The following is a 22899-nucleotide window of genomic DNA, read 5'->3' on the forward strand; positions in this document are numbered from 1 at the left end:
AACTCAGGAGCTTTGTTACTGCTGTAGTGAAACCCAGCTCTCCCCCAGGTTGGGACCCTACCTGGGAACGCATTCTTGAGATGTGTTGGCAGCTGGGATGTGTTGCCTCAGCTGTTCTGGAGCCATGCTGGCTGTTTAGACTGGAAAGTCAGTGCACCATGAATTTATCCCAAAAATATTTGCTGCTGTTTATTCTTCTCTTTCTTTTCTCCATCCCAGTTTGAAACTGGTGACAACAGAACATCCTTATGCTGGAACCAGAGGGGTTTCTCCAAATGTTTTCCTTAATATCAATTAGGGATCAGGAGAGGGAAACCAGGGAAGCAAAGGGCTGCCCAGCTCAGCTGTCAAACCACTTGGCAGCAGCATCCAGGCAGGGATCAGGAGGGAGCTCAGGACAGGAGCCAGCTCTGGCTTTGCAGATATCATCTCACTGCCCCTCTGTCCCATCTCCAATGTACCCCATGCCTTCTCCCTCCCTGAGGGTGGCCCACTTGCCCATGTTGCTCAGAATGGAGCGTGGCAGTTGGATAGTGCATTGGGCTTGAAGAGGTATGGGGCTCACTGCATCCCCCTGGGGATCCCCAGTGCTCACCCTCTTCTCCCTGGTACCTGCACACTTTGGGTAAACACCTGCTGCAGGGATGGGGCTCCAAATAGCACCCAGGGACCTTTGCACACTGGATACAGCTCAGAGTGTGCTGGAACCTTGTCAAAATTGCTTAAAGGGGTGGGTTTGTGCCAAGGCACCACCTGTGCTGGGGACAGCTGCTCTGGGGATGTTCCCCTCCTGTAGCCTTTCCACATGAGAGCCTTTTATCTCTTTATCCCAATTCTAATTTGAAAGGAAACATCAGGTTGTTTTAATTAAACATCTGAGGAGGCTGTTCAAAGGGAATGCCCTGAGCAAGGTGCATAATCCCTGCTCCATGACAGGGCCCCACACTCTGTGTGCCATGGTGGCTGGAAGGGACAGGGTTTGCCAGAGGACCTGAGTTTGGTGGGCAGACCTGAAGGTCCCTGCTGAGTGCTGTGTTGTTCTGCCACCCAGGAAGGTCTCCCGGAGCTGGTGTGTGGGTACCAGGATGGCATTCCATGCTGAGAGCCAGAGGTACTGGGAAGCACTGGCTTGTGGGGGTCAGACAGTGTGTTCCCCACTGCTCGGCTCCCTGTCTGTGAGAGGCTGTTGGAGCATTTCTTTCTCTTTCTTTTTTCGTGGTGGTTCTTCTAGTTGGTGCTAATGCTTTTGGACTGAGGACGGTCCCAAGTTGACCATTTCCTCCTGCTTCCTTCTTCTGTACCCACCCTGTGTTTGGACTCTTCTCCTCCTGGTCCTCCTTAGTTGTTGCAGGAACCACTGGTGTTTCCTGCTCCCACAGCCTGCCCTCAGCATAAGGCTTCTTCTGCCCCAGAGTTTGAAGAGGAAAGCAGTTTTGTCAGAGCTGTATAGAGGCCAGTAAGAGGCTCTGTGCTGGGAGGTGTAGGGGACAGCACTCTGCAGATGTCCCCGTGGAACACTGCCTTGACAACAGACTGATGTCCTCTTGCCCCTAAGATCTTGGAGACCAGGGAATTGCTGGAATTGCTGTGGTTGTCTTCTTCATGGTTCCTCATCTCTGTTACATTGAACACTGTAGAGGAAGGGAAAACCATGTAGACACATCCACTGTGCTTTCTTCTTCCCTCAGTCTTCACAAAGACTTCTGATTGCTCCAAATTCCAGGTTCAGAATGGGAATTCTTGTTGCCTTTGAAGACCTTTTGAAAAAGAGGGATTCCTCCTGGCTTCCCCCATCTGTCTGACAAAGTGTTCAAAAGCCACTGCTGATGCAGGGTGCTCCAGCTCACCAGCATGCTATGAACTATTTTGCAAAAGGAGCAGCTACCCGATGTTGTGCTGACAGAAATGTTTGGGCTGCATACACCTTCCTGGCTGGTCCCTTTGGGCACTGTCTGGGTTTGAGGCTGAGCCAGTGGACAGCTGGTGGCACTACTTCTTCTGGTTCCCTTGTACACCTTGGTTATTCGTTGCTTGGAGCAGCACATCTCCCTCTGGTTTTGATAGATAGGTCTCTCCCACTACTTTGTGTTTCCCCAGCTGGGAGCTGGCTCTGCTCAGGAAACTGCTCTCCTTTATTTGCCATGAGCTTATCTAGGAATGGGAGTTTTTTTAAACTGTCTCTTATGGAGCTGCCCTGCTTTGTAGACAGATGTGAGAGATGGCTTTATCTCCCATGGCTGTACAGGGCTGAAGTGTCTTCTGAAACAAGGCTTTTTCTCTCCTTCCTGGGAATTAGGTACATATCCCTCCCTCCCCACCCCAGCTGCTCTTTGCTCTCTTGATTTCAGAGCTCTTTGGCAGTCAATTTAAGAGCAGATCTTGGTTTAGTGGATACTTCTACTTTTCAGTTTATTCAACAATATCATCAGAGTTTAAAACAGTTTATTCAACAATATCATCAGAGTTTAAAATCTTACCCACACATCTTCCCTGATCTCACATTGTGCATTCAGTTACCTCTTCATGAGTCAGGCTTTGAAGGTTTACACTTGGATTCACTTTGGCAAATCCCAAATGAGAACTGCCCTTCTCATTTTCCTGTGACCTTTAGCCAAGGCTCCTCCAGCAGTTTTACATCCTCTTCCTTCTGCTTCATTTGTTATCCACTCAGCCTTTGAGGCTGCATTGGGATCCTGCTAGGGGAACAGTCAGCCATCCTGGACATCCCATATACCTGGGGACTTCCTTGCTGGGGCTGTGGGACTCAGGGGTTGGACAACCCAGCTGTCCCAGTGCCCGTGGAGCAGCTCAGAGTGGGGCATTCTGCCCATTCAGAGGTGGGGATCAGGAGGGGGATGTTCTACAGGGAAATCCTGACCACCTGTCTCTCCACTCCCTCAGCACAGGGCAGTAGTGCAGGGATCACAGCTGGGCATCCTTCGTGTGGTTCATGTTTTTATCCACCATCAGATCTTCCTTTGGTGGTGTTTCCCACAGATGCCAGGGTGCCAGAGCTGTCTCCATCACCCAGGCACCCTAGTGATGCTCACAACATCGTCAACTTTGGTGGGACCAGTGGGGCCTGCTATGCCACTCTGTACCCTCTCCTGATCCTTATTTCAGTCACCTTGTTCCAGTGCTGCTCATACCTTGGGATCAGGCCTATCTCTGGAATGGGTGCTCCTCTTTGCCTCCTTCTTCTTTCCATCATGGTGGGGTTTGGGTGGTGGAGCTGTGGCCATCCAGGCTGTCCTAACTGCTCTGCTCTGCCCGGCCCTAGGAGTGACGAGGTGGTGGCTGTGGCCAGCATGAACTATGACCCAATTGTCTCCAAGGTGGCTGAGGTCCTGGCTGCTGGCAGGACCATCCGGAAGCGCGATGTAGAGTAAGTAGACAGGCAGTGGGAAGTGGCAGTGCCAGGGCAGGGGCTAAGCACAGCCGTGGAGTGCTGGGCAAAGCTGAGCCTTTCATGCTGATCCGTCTCCATACCCCTCTTGCATCTCTCTTCCTGTTCTGCTTCCTCCATCCCCACTGTGCTGTCTCCCAGCTGCTTCCAGGTCTGGCATCCCCCACACATGGCATTTGCCTTAAACACCAGGACCCAAATCCTTGCACAGACAGGACGGGATGGGGATACTCTCTGCCTTCGGGCACTTGCACATCATCAAGGAAGCAATGCCTGATGCTGGGGCACACCTGGACACCCAGTCAGTCAAGACCTCCAGAAAGGGACTGGGTGTGTAGCCTGTACATAACCCCCCCATGCACAACCCAGCCCAGAGAGCTGGTGGTGCCAGGATGCTGGCCTGTGGTGTCTCAGCCTCCAATTCCTTGGAGCAGAGCTCATAGGCAAAGGGCATTTTTCTCCCTTCACTTTGTTTTTAAGACCGTGCAGAGGAAAGAGCATAGCTTTGTGCTGAGAGTGGATGCTGGAAGGCAAATGCCATGAGGGTGATAACAGCTGGGAAGAAGCCTTTAGAGTGGGAATCAGAGCTGCTGAGGAAATGTGGGTCCCTCTCCCAGGGGTGTTTCCACATCTGGAATAAAAACAGATCTTTTCAAAAGCTCAGGGAGAGGAGCACTCCCAACTCCCAGGCAGCTCTGGCTCTCAGACTCCCTGGGCATCCCTCAGCTGAAACAGGGTTCATAAAATGACATAATAGTTTGGGTTGGAAGGGACCCTAAAGCCCATCCAATTCCACCCTGTGCCTCCTTCCCTGCCGCTATCCCAGATTGCTCCAAGCCCCATCCAACCTGGTCTGGGACACTTCAGGGATGGGGCAGCCAGAGATTCTCTGAGCAGCCTGTGCCAGGGTCTCACCACCCTCAAGGAGAAAAATTTCTTGTGCCATCACCCCAGTACATTTGGAAATGGTTGCTGGTGTTCCACTTTGTGGCTGGGAGGGAGGTGGTATCTTGTGGGCATTCCAGGGGCGGGGAGGAGCTGCTGACCCTGTGGTGGGGCTCAGGGGTTGGAGGAAGCCAGATTAAATGTGAATGTCTTTTCTCTTTTTATTTCCTGCTGCTTTCACTACTTTAGGCTGTTTGTCCGTCATGGCAAGTACGTTCAGTTTGGGGTCCTGAGTGTGCTGGATGTGAGGGAGGAAGGCAGGAGGGACAGCTACCCCCTGACTGGGCCATATCCCTAATTACCATGTGGGGACACTGGTTTCATGGGATGTGTCCTTATTTTGCATCTCCCTCACATGGGGGGCAATGCTGGGTGGTAGGGCTGGGGCTGTCAGGAGCCATATCAGGCACAGTTCCTGTTGGCTGGGACCTTGTTTGGCTGGGGTTTGGTGGCTTTCCATGGAATTTCAGCTGAAGGGCTGCTTTGAAGTATAAATAAATAAAATATATGAACTCAGTTTTACACAGAATTGAGGACCTGCAGGTGACTTTTTGGACAGTTTAGTGACAGGTTAAGTGAGGGCAGAGGAGGCAGCTGGTTGGTGGGATGGCCATCAAGTACTGGACTAGCACCAAGGCACACCAAGAGCATTTGCCTCTGCACGTTGAGAAACCCCTTACAGCACTGTGTATTTTTTCTCTTTTAGAACTGGAGACATGTCCTGGCTAACAGGGAAAGGCACCTAAAGCCACGGATGGCTGAGCTGTCCTGATGCTGCACTCACCATGGGGAGATGGGACAGCAGCTCCATGGCCCAGTGGGAACCCCATGGTTCAGCCATTTCCTTTTGAGACCTTTATGAACCTGGCATTGTGCACTGACCTTCCCAAGAGGATCTCACACAGCTCCTCTGCCCCTGTGCCTGCTGGGCTGGGCTGGGGCTCTGCTGTTGCAATTGCTGTGGAATGCTGGAAAAGCAGCCTACAGAGGTTTGGCACTGGCAGCGGGCATGGGCTCCATATGGCTCTGGATGCTGCCATCGGGCTGAGGGTCTGCCCCACGCATGCCCCTCCCTCCCAGAAGCCCATAAGCAGTACGAGTGCCTTTGGTTGCTCCTGTGCTTTCATGCATGATGCTCCTTTCCAAACTCTTTTTGCTCCCAGCAGAGCTGCAATGCACATCCCTGCGAAGCCTGACAGCCACTCCCTTCCTGCATGGCTGCAGCACTTGTCACAGCTCTCCCTGTGCCCACCCACCCCAGGGGGCATTTGGGCAGGCCAGATTACACTGGGTGATTTCTGTGCAGCTGGTGCTTTTGTTGTCCAGGCTGGTCCTGTGCAGCCCCACCAGCAGAAGTGGGTCCCTGTCCATGCTGAGGGCTCTGGAGCTCATCAGTCCCCCTCCCAGCATCTCCTGTCCTGGAGCAGCCAAGGGCTTGGGATTCGTTCCCTGTCTCTTGGGGCCCCGTTTGGGCTGGGGCACTGGCAGCTCTTCGCCCATTCCCGGAGTGCATAGCAGGGGTACCTGAGAGCTGTGATGGCTCAGTTGCAGCCCTGGACTGGGTGGCCACCCTTCCAGTCAGACTTGGGTTATCTCTCCTTAATGCTCTCGTGGGATCAGTGCTGTTGCTGAGGTGTTATTAGAGGAAAAGTAGCTGGGGGGGGGTGGTATTTCTGGCTGTCCATTCTCTGGCAGTGACAAAGCTGCATTTCCCAGCCCACCACGCTAGTGCTCTGCTGTCCTGTTTCTGGCCCCATGCTGAAGAAGAGCCATATCTCCAGCTCAGGAGTGAACCTGGCCAGCCACAGCCCAGTGTCCATCAGCCCAGCAGAGTGGGGATTGAGGGTCCCCCTTGGAGAGACTCCAGTGCTCTGTTCTGGGGGTGACTCTTTCCCCAGCAGTGTTTTACCCTGAGTCCCAAACAAGAGGATTTATATTTTTAATTTGATTCACCCCCTACAAATTAAAGCAATACTATTCTTGAGGTCTGGGTCATGTTTGATTTCTTCCAAGACCTTGGGTTTTCATGTTGGCCAGATTGTTCAAGAACCTATTCTCTGGAGACTTCCCACCTGTGTCCAGCTCACCTGTATTTCCAGTATTTCAGATCTTGGCTGGGTAGAAATGCACCAGTGTCTATCATATCTTTGGTTGGTCTCTCCTGGTTTCACTGCAAAGCTTTTCCCAGGCGGAATGACCAGGAGGGATGGTAGCAGGATGTGCACACTCCAGCACACATCCTGTGATGAACAGGGATCATTGTGTGTCTGCTGGATCCACAAAACAATGGGAACTTGCAAGTCTCATTTCAGGTTCCAAAAGACAAATATCAGTGTTCCTGTCCACAGATCCTCCTCTGAGGGCAGGGGTGGCTGGGGCTGCTCAGCTCCTGGTGCCCCAGGCAGGGTTCTTACAGAGTGGCCTAGGGCCATGGGCACTGCCCAGGTGGAGGCAGCTGCCCGGGTGTTGCCTCACCTCTGCCCACTGCTCACAAAGATCTGGCTTTATATCCCGTGTCCTGCTGGTGGGATAGTTGGACTCAGCTTTGGCAGCTCACCAGGGGACCCAGCTGGAGTGCCAGGGGACTCTGGGACACCAGAGGGTGGCATTCCCTGCAGGTGTGTTTTCCCCAAGCTCTCTGTCATATTCTTCATGCTGGGTGAGACTGGCAGCTCTCCCAGCACAGCTTTGCTACAATGGGGACACACTGGCAGTGTGCTTTGTTTTTCAGGAAGATGCTTTTTAACCTCCTTTGCCTCTGATGAGGCCTCATTCAGTATTGTGCATGAGCTGCATAGAATGGGCATCACCCCCATGTTCACAGGGCTGAAGACCATTCAGGGGCTGAGGAAGGACCTTCAATCCCAGTCTGCAGCTGCAGTGGGGATAACAAGTCCCATTTCCTGCTTTTTACAGAGGAGTTATTTCAACCAGGGCTGGTAATATCACCCGTGACATGAGAAATCCCAGTCACTACTGTAGCTTTCCTTGGTACATGTCAGGTCACAGGTAGAGCTGGCTCAGATGGTATTGCTTCTCTGCACAGGTGTGGGGTGGTGTTGAACCTGAGACCCCTTATCTAGTGCCTTGGCAAATGCTTCCCAGTGGCGAGTCTGTCCTGGAACTGGGCAAGGCTGGGTTGTGTTCTCTGCCACCTTTCAGGCACATCTTGCAACCTCTCACGCCAGGACAGAAAGTTTCCATCTCTTCTTAAGAAACTGCCTGTTCCCATGTGGAATGAGAGCCCAGCTGGGGCACGTGAAGTGACCCCCAGCTGCTCTGCCCCATGTCAGTTACCTCCACCAGACTGCCCAGGTATCATCTTGGTTGCTCACCTTGCCTGCCCATGCAGATTTGGTGCCTCCAGATCCTGAGCTCTCCACGAGCTTCTGCTCCTCAGATTCTGGGCCATGTCTGTCACCCTGCCCATGTCTCACCTGTGTGCTGGCAGGACTTGGGGGACAGATGGGGCTTAGCATCTGCCCCATGCAGGTAAGACCCCATCTGGAAAACTGCATCCAGCTCTAGGGTTTCAGCACAGGAGGGACCTGGAGCTGCTGGAATGAGTCCAGAGGAGGCCACAGAGATCCTCTGAAGACTGGAGCCAGCCTGGAAGAGCTGGCGGTACTCACCTGGAGAGGAGAAGGCTCCAGGGAGAGCTCAGAGCCCCTTGCAGGGCCTAAAGGGGCTCCAGGAGAGCTGGAGAGGGACTGGGGACAAGGGATGGAGGGACAGGACAAGGCAGGTTGGGATGTTGAGAAGAAGATGGGATGTAGTGTAGAAATTCTTCTCTGTGAGGGTGGGCAGGCCCAGGCACAGGGTACCCAGAGCAGCTATGGCTGCTCCTGGCTCCCTGAACATGTCCAAGGCCAGGATGGATGAGGCTTGGAGCACCCTGGGATAGTGGAAGATGTCTGTGCCCATGGCAGGGGGTGGGATGAGATGAGCTTTCAGGTCTCTTCCAACCCAAACCATTCTGTGGTCCTGTAACTTCAGCCAATCAGGTGCTGGTTTAACCATGCTTTCAGCCCCAGATGGTTTGGTTTTGACAGCATATGGCAGTGAGCTCTGCAATTTCATTTTAGCTTTATTCAGGAAAAGAATAATCTCTTTCTTTGGTTTCTTGTGTTCCTTGACAGTTTCTGGCCCTTAAGGACCTCACTTACAGCACTTGCTTTCACTATTTGCAGCTTCTCTGATGCACCTTATGGGGTGAGCTGAAGATCATGAGGTCTGTTGGGTAGACCTAGATCTGTTGGGTAGAACTGACAGAGTGTGTCCAGAGAAGGCAACAGTGCTGGTGAAGGGGCTGGAGCCCCAGGAACAGCTGAAGGAGCTGGGAAGGGGCTCAGCCTGGAGAAAAGGAGGCTCAGGGGGGACCTTGTGGCTCTGCACAGCTCCTGACAGGAGGGGACAGCCGGGGAGTTGGGCTCTGCTCCCAGGGAATGGGGACAGATGGAGAGGGAACAGCTCAGGCTGGGCCAGGGGAGGCTCAGTTTGGATATTAGGGAATATTTCTTCATGGAAAGGTTTGTCCAGCTCTTATACAGGCTTCCCAGGGCAGTGATGGAGCCCTCATCCCTGGAAGTGTTCAAAAAATGTGTAGATGTAACATGGTTTAGGGGTGGCTTTGGCAGTGCTGTGTTAATGATTTGACCTGATGATCTTTGAGGGGTTTTCCCACCTTAATAATTATGTGATTTTCAACTTGAAGTTCCTGAAGAACCTTTCACTCCCAGTCATCTCTGGCTCAGCCACCCGCTAACACATCATCCCCCACTGCCCTCCCCAGCACCCCTGAGCCTGGGTGGGGCTTGAGGAACTCACAGTGATGGGTAAATGCTCCATGAACCTGGAGGCCTTGAAGAAGCATTTCAGGTGAAGAGTACCATCCTCTCATGAGGCATCCTCATCTGTCAGGGGTCTTTGAGCAATATTTGTATTGATAGAGCCTGGCTGAGAGAGGGTGCAGTTGCTTCAAGTCACAGTGACGGGTACAAGCTGCTGTCACCCCCTAAAGATGCTGTTGACAGGAGATGCTCTGTGACTTGTGACTTCCTTGCAACTCCACCATGTGATTCCTGCATGGGCTTGGTGTTCCAAGGTGGGAATTCTCCTTCCTCAGATCCCCGTTCCAGGTCAGCAGCCCTGTCCCCAGGGAGCCAATGGCCATATGGCCCTGCGCATTAGCCTGGCCTGCCACCTCACTGATTCCCTCCTGGCTAATCTGGGCTGAGCCGGGCTGGTGTGAGCAGGATTGCTGTCCATGGCTGTACCCACCCCACTGCCCCCCAGCCTGCGCCGAGGCTTGGTGGCCTTCAGTGGCTCCCTCTTCATCAACAACAAGACGTGGGACAGCAGCACTGCCCACGGCTACCAGCCAGGTATGCGCAGAGGGCTCTGCACAGGGGGGCTTGGGAACAGGGGGTGTCCATCCCCATGACCCTGCACAGGGGGGCTTGGGAACAGGGGGTGTCCATCCCCATGACCCTACTCAGCACATCACCAAAGCACCCAAAGAGTCCCCGAAACCACCCAACAGGGAGGGGAGCAAAATCAAGAACATTTGCTGCAATCAGCTGCTTGTGGGACCCAGGGTCTGTTGCTCACCTCCACTGTGAGGGGGGGGTCCCTCTGGGCAGGGGGACCCCGGGGCTGGTGAGCAGCCTGCCTATTCCTGCCTGTCCTGCCTAGCTCAAAAGGTGCTGTCCAGCCTGCCCCTCCAGGTGATGCTCTACTTCAACGTCTACTACTTCCCAGTCTGGTGCCTGGCTGAGGGAATTATGCTGCACCTGAAGGTACCATCCCATGGGGCACGTGGGGATGGGAGGAGCTGCTCCTGCCAAGTCTCCCTGGGCTTGGGTGGGGGACAAAATGGGCAGCGGACAGAGGAACCTTTTCAGAATTACTGGAGTCCCAAAATGCCCTGACCCCCATGAGAAAAGATTGTTCATTTCTGTCTGCTAGAGATGGAAATCATTAACTTTCCAGGCAAGAATGGTTAAAACAGGGGGGAAGAGTAGGCAGAGCTGTGCACCAGCATGGTGAGATCTGGCAGAGCATGGAAAGCTGGGTATGGGGAGGAGGGCACAAGGCATGGAGAGCAGGGAATGGTGCATAGAAGAAAGGGAAACTGGGCATGGACAGCTAGACTTGAACAAGGCTGTGCTCCCATAACAGTACCACCTGCTGCCTTGGCACTATCAGTTCCTGCTGGTCACAGCCTTCCTTATCCTCTCGCTGGCTGAGGGCTCCCGCCTCTACTTGGGCTACCTGGGGAACCTCCAGGAGAAGGTAAGCACTGCCTGCCCTGGCCTCTGTGCTCAGAGAGGATCAGCCCAGCTGGGGGAGCTGGATTTCTCCTCACTTATGAGCCATGTGTCCATCACTGTCCTTTCTCTGGAGGTCTACCTGGAACTGTCCTAGAAGAGAATCATGGGTGAAGGCATGACCTGGAGAGAGGAATGAAAGGGACCCATTTGCCCTCCTGCTGTGTCTCTCCACTGGGGGGGTTTGACAGCATCTCACCACAACTCAATGGAGCAGGGACATCCCTAGTCCCTGGGCACCAAGGCCAGCAGAGGCTGATGCAGGAAGCTCCAGGAGCACAGAGGGTCCCCCCAGCCCACCACTGCCTTCTTGCCCTGTCTCAGCAGCCTCTGGTCTTGCAGGTGCCTGAGCTGGCTGGGTTCCTGCTCCTCTCCTTCCTGATCCAGCTGCCCCTCCTGCTCTTCCTGCTGATGGACAGGCAGGTCATCCACCTACCGCTGGAGGTGCCCATGCACAGCTTGTTCCTGACCTTCCTCCTCCCCGAGATCGTGGCTGCCTTCCTGGCACTGAGGACCATGACCAAGCATCTGGCGGCACAGTTCTACCTGCGGCAGTTCCAGGAGGGTGCGAGGGGCCAGCTGGAGCCAGAGGGCACAGGGGGACAGGCAGCCAAGATGGGATGATGCTGCATGACCCCTCCACCCCACACAGCTGATCCTGGCAAGGAGCATTAAACAGTGCTTGAACCCACAGACATTGTTTCTGAGCTTTGTGGAGACTCCAGAACAGCACCCAGGCACAGCCCAGCTGATCCCAGCCTTGCACCAGCTAACACAGCCTAGGAAAAGTGGAAGTGAGCGGTTAGCACCTCTAAAACATTCCAGCTCACCCCACAGCTGTGCCTGTCCTTGCTCAGCATTAGCCCTGGCAGGAGGCAGGAATCAGGGTGCAGGAGCCACTGCATACCCCTAGGAAGTACCAGCCCAGGGCTGGAACTTTAAACTTGGCTCCTAAACCCTCCTTGAGTTTCCCAGAGAGCTTCTGAGAATCCAGGTGGTTCAAACGAAGCCATCCCAGCTGGAAGCATGCAGGGTGCCACGAGGTGCAAGAGCAGCACTCCACAACCTTATAGTTCCTCCATGGCTAGAGACAGAGCAAAACCTCCTCCCACTTCCAGAACAGCTTTATTCCATTGCATCCCTGTTTTTCAAGGGAAATCAAAGCCCGTGATTACTGGAACATGGAGAAATGCAAAATGCTTTAAGCCTCTTGTGCCAAGCAGTACCACTGCTCCCCAGCACACTCTGGGGCAGCTCTGCTCCAACACAGGCTGTCAGTGCTGGGAGCTGCCCCTAGGATGGCATTGTGCTCCAGGAGCCAAGAACTGCTGCTGCTGCCAGTGCTTCTCCAGGAAAGGCAGAGCCTAACCCCAGCAGTGCCCATCTGGGCCAGGACTGGCCCACCTCCACCAGGGCTCCAGTTGTGTCCCCATCATATCTACCTGCAGGTAGCTCTGGAGGGAAGGGTGTTTGTGGTGGAGCATTCCCAATGTCCCTAAGCTGTGGCCTCAGGCTTACCTTTAGGGGGTTTTGCCTGCAAAATGAACAGGGGCATAAGTATACAACAGGCATGGAGGCAGCTCAGATGGCCCTCAGCTACTCTGCTTGGTTCCATGTAACCAGATTCACTGTCCAGGACCCCCACCCCACTCTGGATTCAAGATCAGGCATTAGAAAAGTTTCCCCCCACCATAGGATGGTGCAGCTCTGGGACAGTTCACCAGGAGATGGGGGATCTCAGTCCTCAGACTTGGCCAGACAAAGCTGGAAATGACCTGAGGTAGGGCTGCCAGATCTCATGGTCTGTAGGGGCCTCCCTGTGACTCCCTGATTTACCAGGGCAGTGAATTCCCACAATGGAATCATGCTTGGCAATCTGTCAATGAACCACAGAACTAGATGTGCCCTGAAGAGCTGGTCCCTTTCTGCATGGAGTCCCAGCAGATGCTATGCTTCCCTTTGGAAGAAGGTGAAAAGCATAGAGCTGGGTCAGTTTTCCAGGTAAGGTCTCCATGGCAGCCCACTGATGGATGTTTTGACAGTAGCTGAGGTCATGGTGCAACTTTCCCTGACTCCCAGCACCAGCTGAATCCCTCTCCCAGTTCAGACTGGCAACCAAGCCCACAAGTTGAAAACTTAAAGAGCTGTTCCACCAGATTTTTTCTCTGATCTTGGGAACTGAGTTTTAACCAAAGGATAGAAAATCATTAAATCCAAAATTATTTCATTTCAAAACCTCCTCTCTCCCATGTGGCCCTATCCTTACCTCCTCAAACTTCTCCTTCCAGTAAAGGTCAGCCTTTGCATCCAGGTAGAGCAGAACCAAGTCGCAGACCACTGTAGCCTGGAGACAGACAAACACTGAAGATGGAAACTTCCCACAGGAATGCCTGGCCTTCCATCCTGGCTCGCACTGAGCCCTGCAGCCAGCTGTGAGCATTTACTGGGGCAGCAAGCCAGTCCTGCCTCCAGCCAGCTCCACTGGCTCCTCTCTGACCCAACCCGGTCCCAGGAGCTGCACAGGAGGTCAGACAGGATCCTCAGGCTGCAATGGATGGACAGGGAGGGCTGTTCCAGCACCTTCACAGTGACGTATGGACTGGGATGAGCATGGCAGGGAGGAAAGGGGGCAGGTGGGGCACCTCCCTGTTACTCTGCTGGAAGGGAAGGGCTGAAAGGGCTCTACAAGGGGCTGCCCCACCACAGTGACAGGACACTGCATCCCTTCAGAATCAGAGGAGAAGCGGAGAGAAGCTGCTCTCTCCTGCCAGCAGCATCCCAGTGATGCTCTGTACCAGGATCCACACAAAAACCTGACCTCCATGAGATGTGACCCAGACAGCACTCAGGATCCCAATCCAGTGGTGCCATTACTAATGGTCAGAGGGAGACCTCAGCTGACACAGTGCCAGACCATCTCCCCTCTGTGCTGGCTGCCACTAAAAAAGCCTTGTGCCCAGGCAGGCAGGGAAACAAATAAGAAGTGGCAAATCCCAAGCCACGGATTGAAGGAGGAGAACATATCTGGAGTACTCACGGCACCAAAGAAGGCGATGCTGGTGCCAAAGCTCACGGCAGTAGGAACAATGCTGAACTTCCCAGCCTGGTGAGAAACAATGGAGGGGTAAGAGAGAGGGTGAAGAGCAGTCAGAGGGGTGAGAAGGCCGTAGGATGAGCCTTGCAGGGCAGCATGCTCAAAGTCAGGAGGTGCTGGAAGGACCCAGACATATATTTTCCCAGGCTGATTTGTAGGAACTACTGTTGTGTTGACTCCAACCCCCTCTGGTTGTCAAAGAAGGGACTGAGGTGCCTGATGACCTGGAAGCAGCAGAGGTTACTGTGACCCACCTGCTCCTGCAGGCACAGCAGGAACCTCCCTCTTGCTGCAGCTGGAACCCATGGAACCACATCCCAGCAAATACAACCCTGACATGATGTGTCCATCCCTTCACAAATGAGTCTGGTAGTTTTGTTTCTGGCTGTTCTCTCCACAGCTCCTGGACCTGCTCTCTCAGCCTAGAGCAGGTTGTTTCCCTGTCCTGCACTGTGTGCTTCACTTTCTTCAGGTACAAAAGGCACTGCTAAGCATGAAAGACCAGCTGTGGACATCTCTTAGTGTGGGAAGTGCTCTCAGCACAGGCTCCCTCTTTGGAAAGCTAAGCACTGAATTTGTGAGTGATGCTGCACAGAGTAGCACCAACAATCATAGAAACATGGAATAGTTTGGGTTGGAAGAGACCTGAAAGCTTATCTCATTCCACCCTCTACCATGGGCAGGGACACCTCCCACTATCCCAGGCTGCTCCAAGCCCCATCCTACCTGGCCTTGGGCACTGCCAGGGATGGAGCAGTCAAAGCTTCTGTGGGCAACATGTGCCTGGGCATCACCACCCTCACAGGGAAGGATTTCTTCCTAATATCCCATCTCTGAGAAGCCATTCCCCTGTGTCCTGTCCCTCCATCCCTTGTCTCCAGTCCCTCTCCAGCTCTCCTGGAGCCCCTTTAGGCCCTACAAGGGGCTTTGAGCTCTCCCTGGAGCCTTCTGTTCTCCAGGTGAGGACCCCCAGCTCTCCCAGTCTGGATCCAGAGCAGAGGGGCTCCAGTCCTTGGAGCATCTCCATGGCCTCCTCTGGGCTCAGTCCAGCAGCTCCAAATCCTTCTGTTGTTGGGGACATGAGAGCAGGTGCAGCACTGCACCTGAGCAGGGCAGAGAAGCAGAATCTCACTTTACCTCCTGCCCACAGTGCTGAGGATGAATACAAGACACAGGGTGTTTCTGGGCTCTCAATGCACATGGCTGGGGCATGTCCAGCCTTAATCACACCACACCTTTCCCCCCTGAGGGTACTTGTAATCAAGAACGGATTAATTGTCCAGGTCAAGTAGAGTTCAGGTTGATCTTTGTCCGGATGCTCCCACCATAACACCCTCAGAGAGAGACATCTACAAGCCCAGACCAGCTCACTTTGCCTAGTGAACACTTCATGGCCCCCATGTCAGACTCTTAGAGAGGGAAATCTCCCTCCTCAGGGCAATACCAAAAGGTTTTTCTTCAGATGGGAGAGATTGTTTTTTCCTGCTCTGCTTAGTCTGGAAAGAGGTGAAGAACTCACCCAGGTGGGGAGAAATGATGGTAGCAGAAACCACGGGGTTAGAGTGGGAGCAGTGGTGTGAGGAGTCAGCCCTGGGGCTGAGGAGCTCACAGTACCTGGCCGTGCACAGAGAGGTCGAAGCGGATCCCATAGAGCTTCAGCAGGTTCCGGTAGAGCTGCTGCTGCGAGCCCCAGTAGTAGGAGGCAGTTCTGTGGGAGACATTGGGCATGGCTCAGAAAGGCAGCTCCATGCTGGCAGGGAGGGAAGGGGGTGCCAGTGCCAAAGGATTGCTGGGCCTGTGGGTTCCTACGTGTCCTCCAGGCTGGGAACTGGGCATACACGTGCAGCCATGACTCACTGGCACCAACAGTGGGGCACCAGCATCCCCTCAGCACCCAGTCTGGGTCACTGGTAGCACAAAGCTCTCAGTGTGCCCAGCTCAGGTGGGGACAGTCACAGGTCCCTGCCCTCAGGCAGGTAATGCCCTGCTCAGCTCCAAATACAAAAGAGCTACAAAGTGTGGGAATTGCAACAGCATCCCCGTACTGACAGTCCCTGCCCTGAGTTACCATTTCCCAATGGCTTAAAGGTCTCTAAGATCTTTCAGTCTGAACAATTAATCCAGCACTATCCCATGTCCCCAGGTGCCACATCTACACAGCTTTTAAATCTCCCCAGAGATGGGGACTCCACCACTTCCCTGGGCAGCTGCATCAGGGCTGGACAAACCTTTCAATGAAAAGATTTTTTCTAACAGCAGCTCTCTGTGTGTGGCAGCAGCTCTCTGGCCACAGAGAGCAGGCACAGACTTTCCCAGGGAAGGCTGTGAGAAGATCAGAGAAAGGAATTAGAAACAATTCTTATCTCCACTTGTTGCACCTGCTGTTGTGTGCATGTGGAATGTTTCAAGGAGATTTGTTTACCAAAGGGCGATTTGTTAATTGGACAGTGGATGGTGTTTGGATGGATTGACCAATTAGGTAAAAGCTGTATCGGACTGGCTGTGAGGGTTTACTGAGTTTCTTGATGAGTATCATATAGTATAAGATGATATAAAAAAGCAATTGATCAGCCTTCTGCAATCATGGAGTTGATGCTAATTATTACCCGTCTGGGGGCCTGCAGTGACAAACATGCAATCTAAACACTCCCTTAGTGTCACTTCAGGCTGTTCCCTCCAATAAGGCTCCTTGTTCCCTGGGAGCAGAGCCCGACCCCCCTGGCTGTCCCCTCCTGTCAGGAGCTGTGCAGAGCCACAAGGTCCCCCCTGAGCCTCCTTTTCTCCAGGCTGAGCCCCTTCCCAGCTCCCTCAGCCTCTCCTGGGGCTCCAGCCCCTTCCCAGCTCCGTTCCCTTCCCTGGATATGCCCCAGCCCCTCCAGGTCTCTCTTATCAGGAGAGCTGCCAGGACTGGAGGTATCCCAGCAGTGCCAGCACAGATCTGGTGCCCTTGGCCTTCCTGCCCACCTGGGTTCATGTTCACCTTCAGGTCCTTTTCTGCCTGCATCTTTCCAGCCTGGAACATTCCATGGCATTGTTCCCAAGACAGAACCTGGCACCTGACCTTGTTGAATCTCACACCACTGGCTTCAGCTCATGGATCCAGCCTGTCCAGCTCCCTCTGCAGGGCTTCCTTCCTCCAGCTGATCCATACTCCCACACAGCTCAGTGTCATTTGTGACCTGACTGAGGCACACTTCCTGTCCCCTGCTGCTTCTTTCAGAGCATCCATCAGAACTGAAATCTCAAACAACTGCCATGTGCTGATCCCATAGGCCTGTGTGGCCACTGTCCCAGCATCCTCACCTGAAATTGTACCTCATGTCCTGTAGGCTGAAGGAGTACTGTGGCTGGCACTGGGTAGCGGGGTGGTCCAGGTCACAGTTCCACTCGATAAGAACTCTGATGCTTCCTCCCTGCAAAACACATTTTATTCAAGGAGAAGCATGGAATCAGATTAGCCAAGTCATTAACTGTTCTGACATTCCCAGATCACATATTCCCTTAGCATTTCAGGTCGCTCCTCTGCTTCTTGCGCGCATCCTTGGGGAATTTTGAATTGCATTATATAAAAAACAAGTACCAGCAGTGCGAGGTCTACAAAGTTCTCTCCAGCTGCCTCCACCATGTCACGGACATGGAACACAGGGCAGGAGGGGTTGAAGACTGGATCATATCTGCAGCTCTTGAAATAGCTGGGGTCAGTGGTTTGTAAAGTGTTGCACCTGAGACAGGAGAGAAGGAGGTCAGGGGTGTGGGAGGTCATGGAGCCCAGCTGTGGGACTGCAAAGGGGACCCTCTCATTGGACTGGGCCCACCAATGCTCCTGCATCAGTGGGGGGGACAGTCAATGCCTTGCCTAAAGCCTCAGATGGAAGAGGATGGAGAAAAACCAGCCCAGAGGAATCTCACATGGAGTTATCCTCTATAGCATGTGCCATGGCTTTCCCTTCCACGTCTTGTGCTCCTTTGTTTCTTCCCAGCACCCAGCTCTGGTCACTGCTAGGGGTAGCAGCAGGGACAGTTCATACCATGTCTCCTGCCCTGGTAAGGCAGCACAGTCAGCGTGCCTGGGACTGTGGGGCCAGTGCAGCCCTTTACTTGCCTTCTGTGAAACCACTTTGCGAGGACTAGAAGACAAAAATATTAGTTTCACTTCCAAATGAGAACTTGGGAATGGCTGGCCTTGCCTGGCTCTCTGCAGTGCTCTACGAGGGCAGATGGACACCAGTCCCCCTCTCTGAGGTGTCCCCACCCCACCACTCTTAGAGCTGCACACCCAGCACAGCTGAAGTGACCTGTATTTACCTCAACACCTGCCCTGCCCTAACTGCCCCAGCACCACCTGCCCTGGATACCACTGTTTCCATGAGTGCTTCAGCTCCTCAGCCCCATAACAGGCTCAGTGCCAAGGCTGGACCAGGCTGCATGCTCAGCCCAGCTGGGAAGTACTGTACTTACTTGGAGAAGTTAAATTTGGTGAAGTGGACAGTATTTTTTATAAAAAGAGTGAAATTCTCTGCCTCAGCCAGAAGAGGTTTCCTAGAAAACAACCACCAACAAAGTCAAGTCTTACACAGTGCCCAAGGCCCCATTTCCCAAGCTCTGCAGTCTCTTCTGCAACCCCAAGATTTTGGCTACAATGGACAGGTGCAAGAAATGCTCTTGGGTGATGCCCTCTGAGTTTAACTGACCAGAAAGTCAATGCCAGTGGTCTCCCTGAGCCTGGCTGCCCCTTGGGCACGTGTGGTCAGACTCCTGGTAACACAGATGGAGGGAGCCAAAGCCCCCAATATCTGCTGTCTCCTAATGTGTGATTACCTGGGCAGGGTGCTATTCTCCACAGGACACCAGCCATAGATCTCACAGGTGGAATGGGTGGCATTAATCATCAAACATTTCCCAGTTTTTATCCCTAGAAACAAGACAATATAAGACAGGCTGAGAAAGTTGGAGTTGATCACCTGGAGAAGACTTTGGAGAGACATTAGAGCCCTTTCCAGTGCCTAAACAGGCTCCAAGAGAGCTGGAGAGGGACTTGGGACAAGGGCCTGGAGGGACAGGACAAGGGGGAATGGCTTCCCAGTGGCAAAGGTGAGTTTAGATGGGATATTGGGCAGGAATTGTTCTCTGGGAGGGTGGGCAGGCCCTGGCACAGGGTGCCCAGACCAGCTGTGGCTGCCCCTGGATCCCTGGCAGTGTCCCAGGCCAGGCTGGACATCGGGGCTTGGAGCAGCCTGGGACAGTGGAAAATGTCCCTGCCCGTAGCAGAGGGTGGAACAAGATGACCTCTAAGTTCCTTTTGAACCCAAACCATTCTAGTATTTTGTTTCTTTAGCAAAACAACCAGTACCATTGCCATGAACCACAGGGTTTCCCACGGGACAATCTGCATCTTCTGTGCACATTCCGTCGAGGACAGAGGGGCTCTGGGAGGGACAGAGAGAAACGCTGTCACTGCACTGTGCAGCTACCTGAGGCCATGCTGTCACTCCCCCGCCTTGTTGCACTGCTGCTCCTGCTTCTCCAAGTGCTTCCCAAACTGTTAGAGATGAACATCCATCAGCCTCTAGCCAGTCAGAAGAGAGGCATGTCCAAAGGGCAATCCTTCCTTTCCAGAGGACTTGTGGCCTGCTGCTCAGTGGCAGAGGAAACCTCAGGAGCTACGTCAGACCTTTCAGATGGAACTGGGAACCAGCACAGAGGGATTCAGGAGGGCCCTAATGACTGAGCCCGTTAAGCACCTTGTAAAGTACCATGACATTCCCTGGGGGTGAGCTTAGTAGACTCTAAATCCTGCTTAACACAAGTTTTACAAGAGACAGGGAAAGCTTCACCCTTACTCTGGACCTACCTGATTGTCAGGAGCAGTAAAAACCTCTTATTCAAACACAGAGAGATGATCATAGTTGGGGAAATACCACTAATACCTCCCCCAGCTATCCCAGGCCATGACAGGAGTCACCAGCTCATCAGAAACCCACTTCCCAAGCTTTGAGCGGCACAGAGCCCCAAATGCAGGAGGAATCATCAGTTATGGAGTCAGAAGTTCAGGCCTTTCCTGGGCTGCCCCAGGACAGCCTCAGCCATTCATTCAGATATAAAACCCACCAACATGATCTGGGAGGAGCAGCATCTTGGGGCTGGGTAGGGTCTCCCTAGGGTTCTAGAGTCATTATGGGATGCAGGAGAACATCTGGGTGCTGCATCAGGTGTTTAGGGAATGGATTATTTAGGGGTGGAGGACAAGGCATGGGAAGGATGGAACTTGGTAGACGAAAAGGAACATAAAGGGATAAAAGGATATAAAGACTTAAGTGCATGCACAGCTGCTGAAACAGCTCGGCTCGTGTTTGATGCTGCCTCTGGCCACAGACAAACTCATCTGCCAGCACCAAGTACTCTGGTCATCAAGAATATTAAGACAGCTCAAACTCCCTGCAAAGCCAAAAACTGCTACTGCTAAGTATTCATAGCTTTCCAAATATGAATGTCATCTACACCCCCAATGCCAGGAATTGAGGAATTCTTGGAGACCAGCATGGAGTGTAGGTGGGACAAGCATCCACACACACCCCATCTCTGGAATGGAATGAAATCCTCAGCTGTGTGTCCTTGGCTTGCACACTGCAAACCCAGCCTGTGACTGCCTGTGAGAACGCCAAAATGCCCTACAGCACTTGTCTTCCTCCCTGTTGGGACTTTAGGAGTTCTCAGCATTTTAAAGATGGATCATTGGTGCCATTTTTCCCAGCCCAAACCCAGTGTTTCTGCTCCTCTGCAGCACTTGGCCACAGCAGGAGCTGAAGGGACCATTAGAACAAGTGGTGCTTGGCTTAGGTACAAGGTGCCAGTAGTTGTTCAGCTTAAAGGACATCTGCTGAGCTGGGTGCAGCCTGGGAGCTCAGCAGAGGAGCTGGCCTGACTCCAGCCTTAAATGGAAGAGTTCTCCCAGAGAACATATACCATTAAGTGTTGGATGGTTGAAAAACCATTTAGACCTTGTGCTACGTTCCTCCTAAAAATAGGACACTAAGATGGACACTAGTCCTGCAGCAGGGAGTTATCAAGGAAACATGACAAAGGTATCCATGGAATATGTGTCAAGGCATCCCCTTGTTCAAGGGCAGCAGAAAGCCTGGAACGGTCACACAGTGCTACCACACAAAGAGTTCAGGGCCGGAGAGGCCCCATGTCCCCTGTCCTGGCCACCACAAACAGTTCTGGTAGAGCATATGCATACACATCTTGGCTAATGAAGGTATGACAGAGCAAGTGCAGATGTGCTGGGATGCACTATGATCCAGTGAGTGTGAGGGGAACTGTGTTTTCTTGGGAATATAAATCCATTTTTCCCTTTCATCTGGTCTTCCACTGGGTTCAACTGAGTAGCAGAACCACTGGCTCTATCCCACCCCTGTGAGGCCGGGCTGGGGCAGGTCCATTCACTCACCTCGGGGCAGGTACCTTGGGCTTGCTGGATTGTGGCGATGAAATGGGTCACCAGGAAAAGCACATTTTCTCCCTGGGAAGAAAGAAGGCACTGTCAAAGGGAGGTTGACACCAGGGTGGGTCCAAGGGGATGCCGTGTGACACCATGGGCGGAAGAGGCACGAATGGGCTTGCCAGGGTTTTAGGAGGCCGGCGACACCCGCGGCATCCCCTCGCCACGATGACAAACCGTATGTGTGACCTCCCCGTCCCTGCCCGGGGCCCGGCCGTACCTGCGGGGGCCAGGTGAGGTCCGCAGCGTCCCAGAGCCGCCGGCCCGCGGCCTCGGCGACCGCCGCCCCCTTCACCTTCGTGACCAGGGCGACGCGCGGGGCGGTGTCGCGCTCCTGGTACCCCTTCCGCAGCAGCAGCACCCACCTGCGGAGGTGCGGGGGGCTCTGAGGGACCCCCGGCCGGGCCCGGCAGCGGCGGGCATGCCCCCACCCCAGCGGGGCCCGGCCAGCCCGAGGGCAGGCTCCCTACCCCAGCAGGTAGCCGAGCGCGCCCAGCTGCAGCAGCCGGTGCAGCAGCCCCACCCGCCGGTTCCGCGTCAGCGAGAACTTGGCAGTCTTGTAGTCGAGCAGGGACCCGCAGGGCGGGCCCGGCATGGCGGCACCGGGGGAGAGGCGGGCACGGGCGGGGGCTAGCGGCACGAAGGACAAAGGGGAGCACGGCGAGGACTGCGGCAGCCGCAGGGAAAGGCGGCCGGGGAAGGAAAGGGCGGCTCCGGCCGGCCGAGGGCTCCCGCTGCCCGGCCGAGGGCTCCCGCCGCCCCGCCCGCGCTCCGGCCCCGCCCCGCCGCCACGGCGGCGCGGGCCGGCCGGGGCCACCTCTCCCACAGCGAGAATCCCGGCAGGGGTTGGGTTGGAAGAGACCTCAAAGCCCTTCCACTCCACCCCTGCCACGGCAGGGACACCTCCCACTGTCCCAGGCTGCTCCCAGCCCCACCCAGCCTGGCCTTGGGCACTGCCAGGGATCCAGGGGCAGCCACAGCTGCTCTGGGCACCCTGTGCCAGGGCCTGCCCACCCTCCCAGGGAACAATTCCCAATTCCCAGTGTCCCATCCAGCCCTGCCTCTGGCAGTGGGAGCCATTCCCTGTGTCCTGTCCCTCCATCCCTTGTCCCCAGTCCCTCTCCAGTTCTCCTGGAGCCCCTTCAGGCCCTGCAAGGGGCTCTGAGCTTTCTCTGGAGCCTTCTGTTCTTCCAGCCTGTGCTAAACCAGTACAGACCAGTTCCCAACCAAGGAATGGGCAAATTTTCTTTCCCGCTAATGAAAATTCTGTCATTCCTCTGGATGTTGAAACAAACCAAGTTTTTCATCAAGGATACATCAAGGATGCATTGCAGCCTGCCCTGATGGAGGTTCTGGGACCTACCAGAGCCCAAGGTTCACCACACGAGATGTGATGTTGGTCAGCAGAGGGGATTTGCCAGCAGACTGCTTTGAAGTGCTCAGGAACCAGAATCATCTCCTTCCCTGGATGCAGGTGGGAGGATGGGATGTGTAAATGGGTCAAGAATTTTTCTTTATGTCATCTCCTCACATTTTTAATTAATATTTTTAGGAAAAAAATTATAAACCTTCTGTTTTAAATTAATGTTTTAAAATTAGTATTTTCAGGAAGAAATTATAAACC

At 53.9% G+C, this 22899-nt stretch overlaps 3 protein-coding genes across 11 annotated transcripts in view; 2 read left to right on the plus strand and 1 right to left on the minus strand.

Moving 5' to 3' along the window:
* AIFM3 (AIF family member 3) overlaps positions 1–22899 on the plus strand; it is a 102823-nt gene that overhangs the window by 74289 nt on the left and 5635 nt on the right. For 3 of the 9 annotated variants that reach the window (XM_085592839.1, XM_085592841.1, XM_085592840.1), the window contains 2 exons: positions 3281–3385; positions 5058–6335. In XM_085592839.1, the coding sequence (XP_085448965.1) occupies positions 3281–3385; positions 5058–5097 (145 nt within the window). In that variant the 3' untranslated portion in view covers positions 5098–6335. Of the gene's footprint in view, positions 1–1051; positions 1112–3280; positions 3386–4540; positions 6336–22899 lie in introns of those variants that run through there. The other 6 variants (XM_085592836.1, XM_085592835.1, XM_085592838.1 and 3 more) reach the window with 6 other exon arrangements.
* Positions 6491–11373, plus strand: LOC110473857 (transmembrane protein 17B). The gene is made up of 4 exons (XM_085592846.1): positions 6491–9735; positions 10046–10149; positions 10532–10645; positions 11023–11373. The coding sequence occupies exons 1-4, from the start codon at positions 9618–9620 to the stop codon at positions 11302–11304; spliced, it is 618 nt and encodes a 205-aa protein (XP_085448972.1). The 5' UTR covers positions 6491–9617; the 3' UTR covers positions 11305–11373.
* P2RX6 (purinergic receptor P2X 6) lies at positions 11787–22021 on the minus strand. Its single transcript, XM_021536766.3, has 12 exons — positions 21746–22021; positions 21496–21640; positions 21225–21296; positions 19125–19200; positions 18593–18686; positions 18233–18313; positions 17355–17496; positions 17078–17187; positions 15389–15482; positions 13718–13783; positions 12947–13024; positions 11787–12214 (listed from the first exon to the last, which is right to left on the minus strand). Exons 1-12 carry the CDS (start codon positions 21868–21870, stop codon positions 12176–12178), a joined length of 1122 nt encoding a protein of 373 aa, XP_021392441.1. The 5' UTR covers positions 21871–22021; the 3' UTR covers positions 11787–12175.

Source organism: Lonchura striata, chromosome 15, assembly GCF_050655825.1.
Source record: "Lonchura striata isolate lonStrDom1 chromosome 15, ASM5065582v1, whole genome shotgun sequence".
NCBI classification, from domain to species: Eukaryota; Metazoa; Chordata; class Aves; order Passeriformes; family Estrildidae; genus Lonchura; species Lonchura striata.

Bases quoted from the DNA above. Each gene is read 5' to 3' on its own strand.
- LOC110473857 (XM_085592846.1), top strand. From the start codon at position 9,618: ATGGCTGTACCCACCCCACTGCCCCCCAGCCTGCGCCGAGGCTTGGTG. The intron at 10,150-10,531 runs GTACCATCCCAT...CTCCCATAACAG, and splicing joins GAATTATGCTGCACCTGAAG to TACCACCTGCTGCCTTGGCA. The intron at 10,646-11,022 runs GTAAGCACTGCC...CTGGTCTTGCAG, and splicing joins TGGGGAACCTCCAGGAGAAG to GTGCCTGAGCTGGCTGGGTT.
- P2RX6 (XM_021536766.3), bottom strand. From the start codon at position 21,870: ATGCCGGGCCCGCCCTGCGGGTCCCTGCTCGACTACAAGACTGCCAAG. The intron at 17,188-17,354 runs GTACTTGTTTTT...TGTGTTTTGCAG, and splicing joins TTGTAGACCTCGCACTGCTG to GGAGGAAGCATCAGAGTTCT. The intron at 13,025-13,717 runs GTGAGTACTCCA...GTCTGTCTCCAG, and splicing joins GCATCGCCTTCTTTGGTGCC to GCTACAGTGGTCTGCGACTT.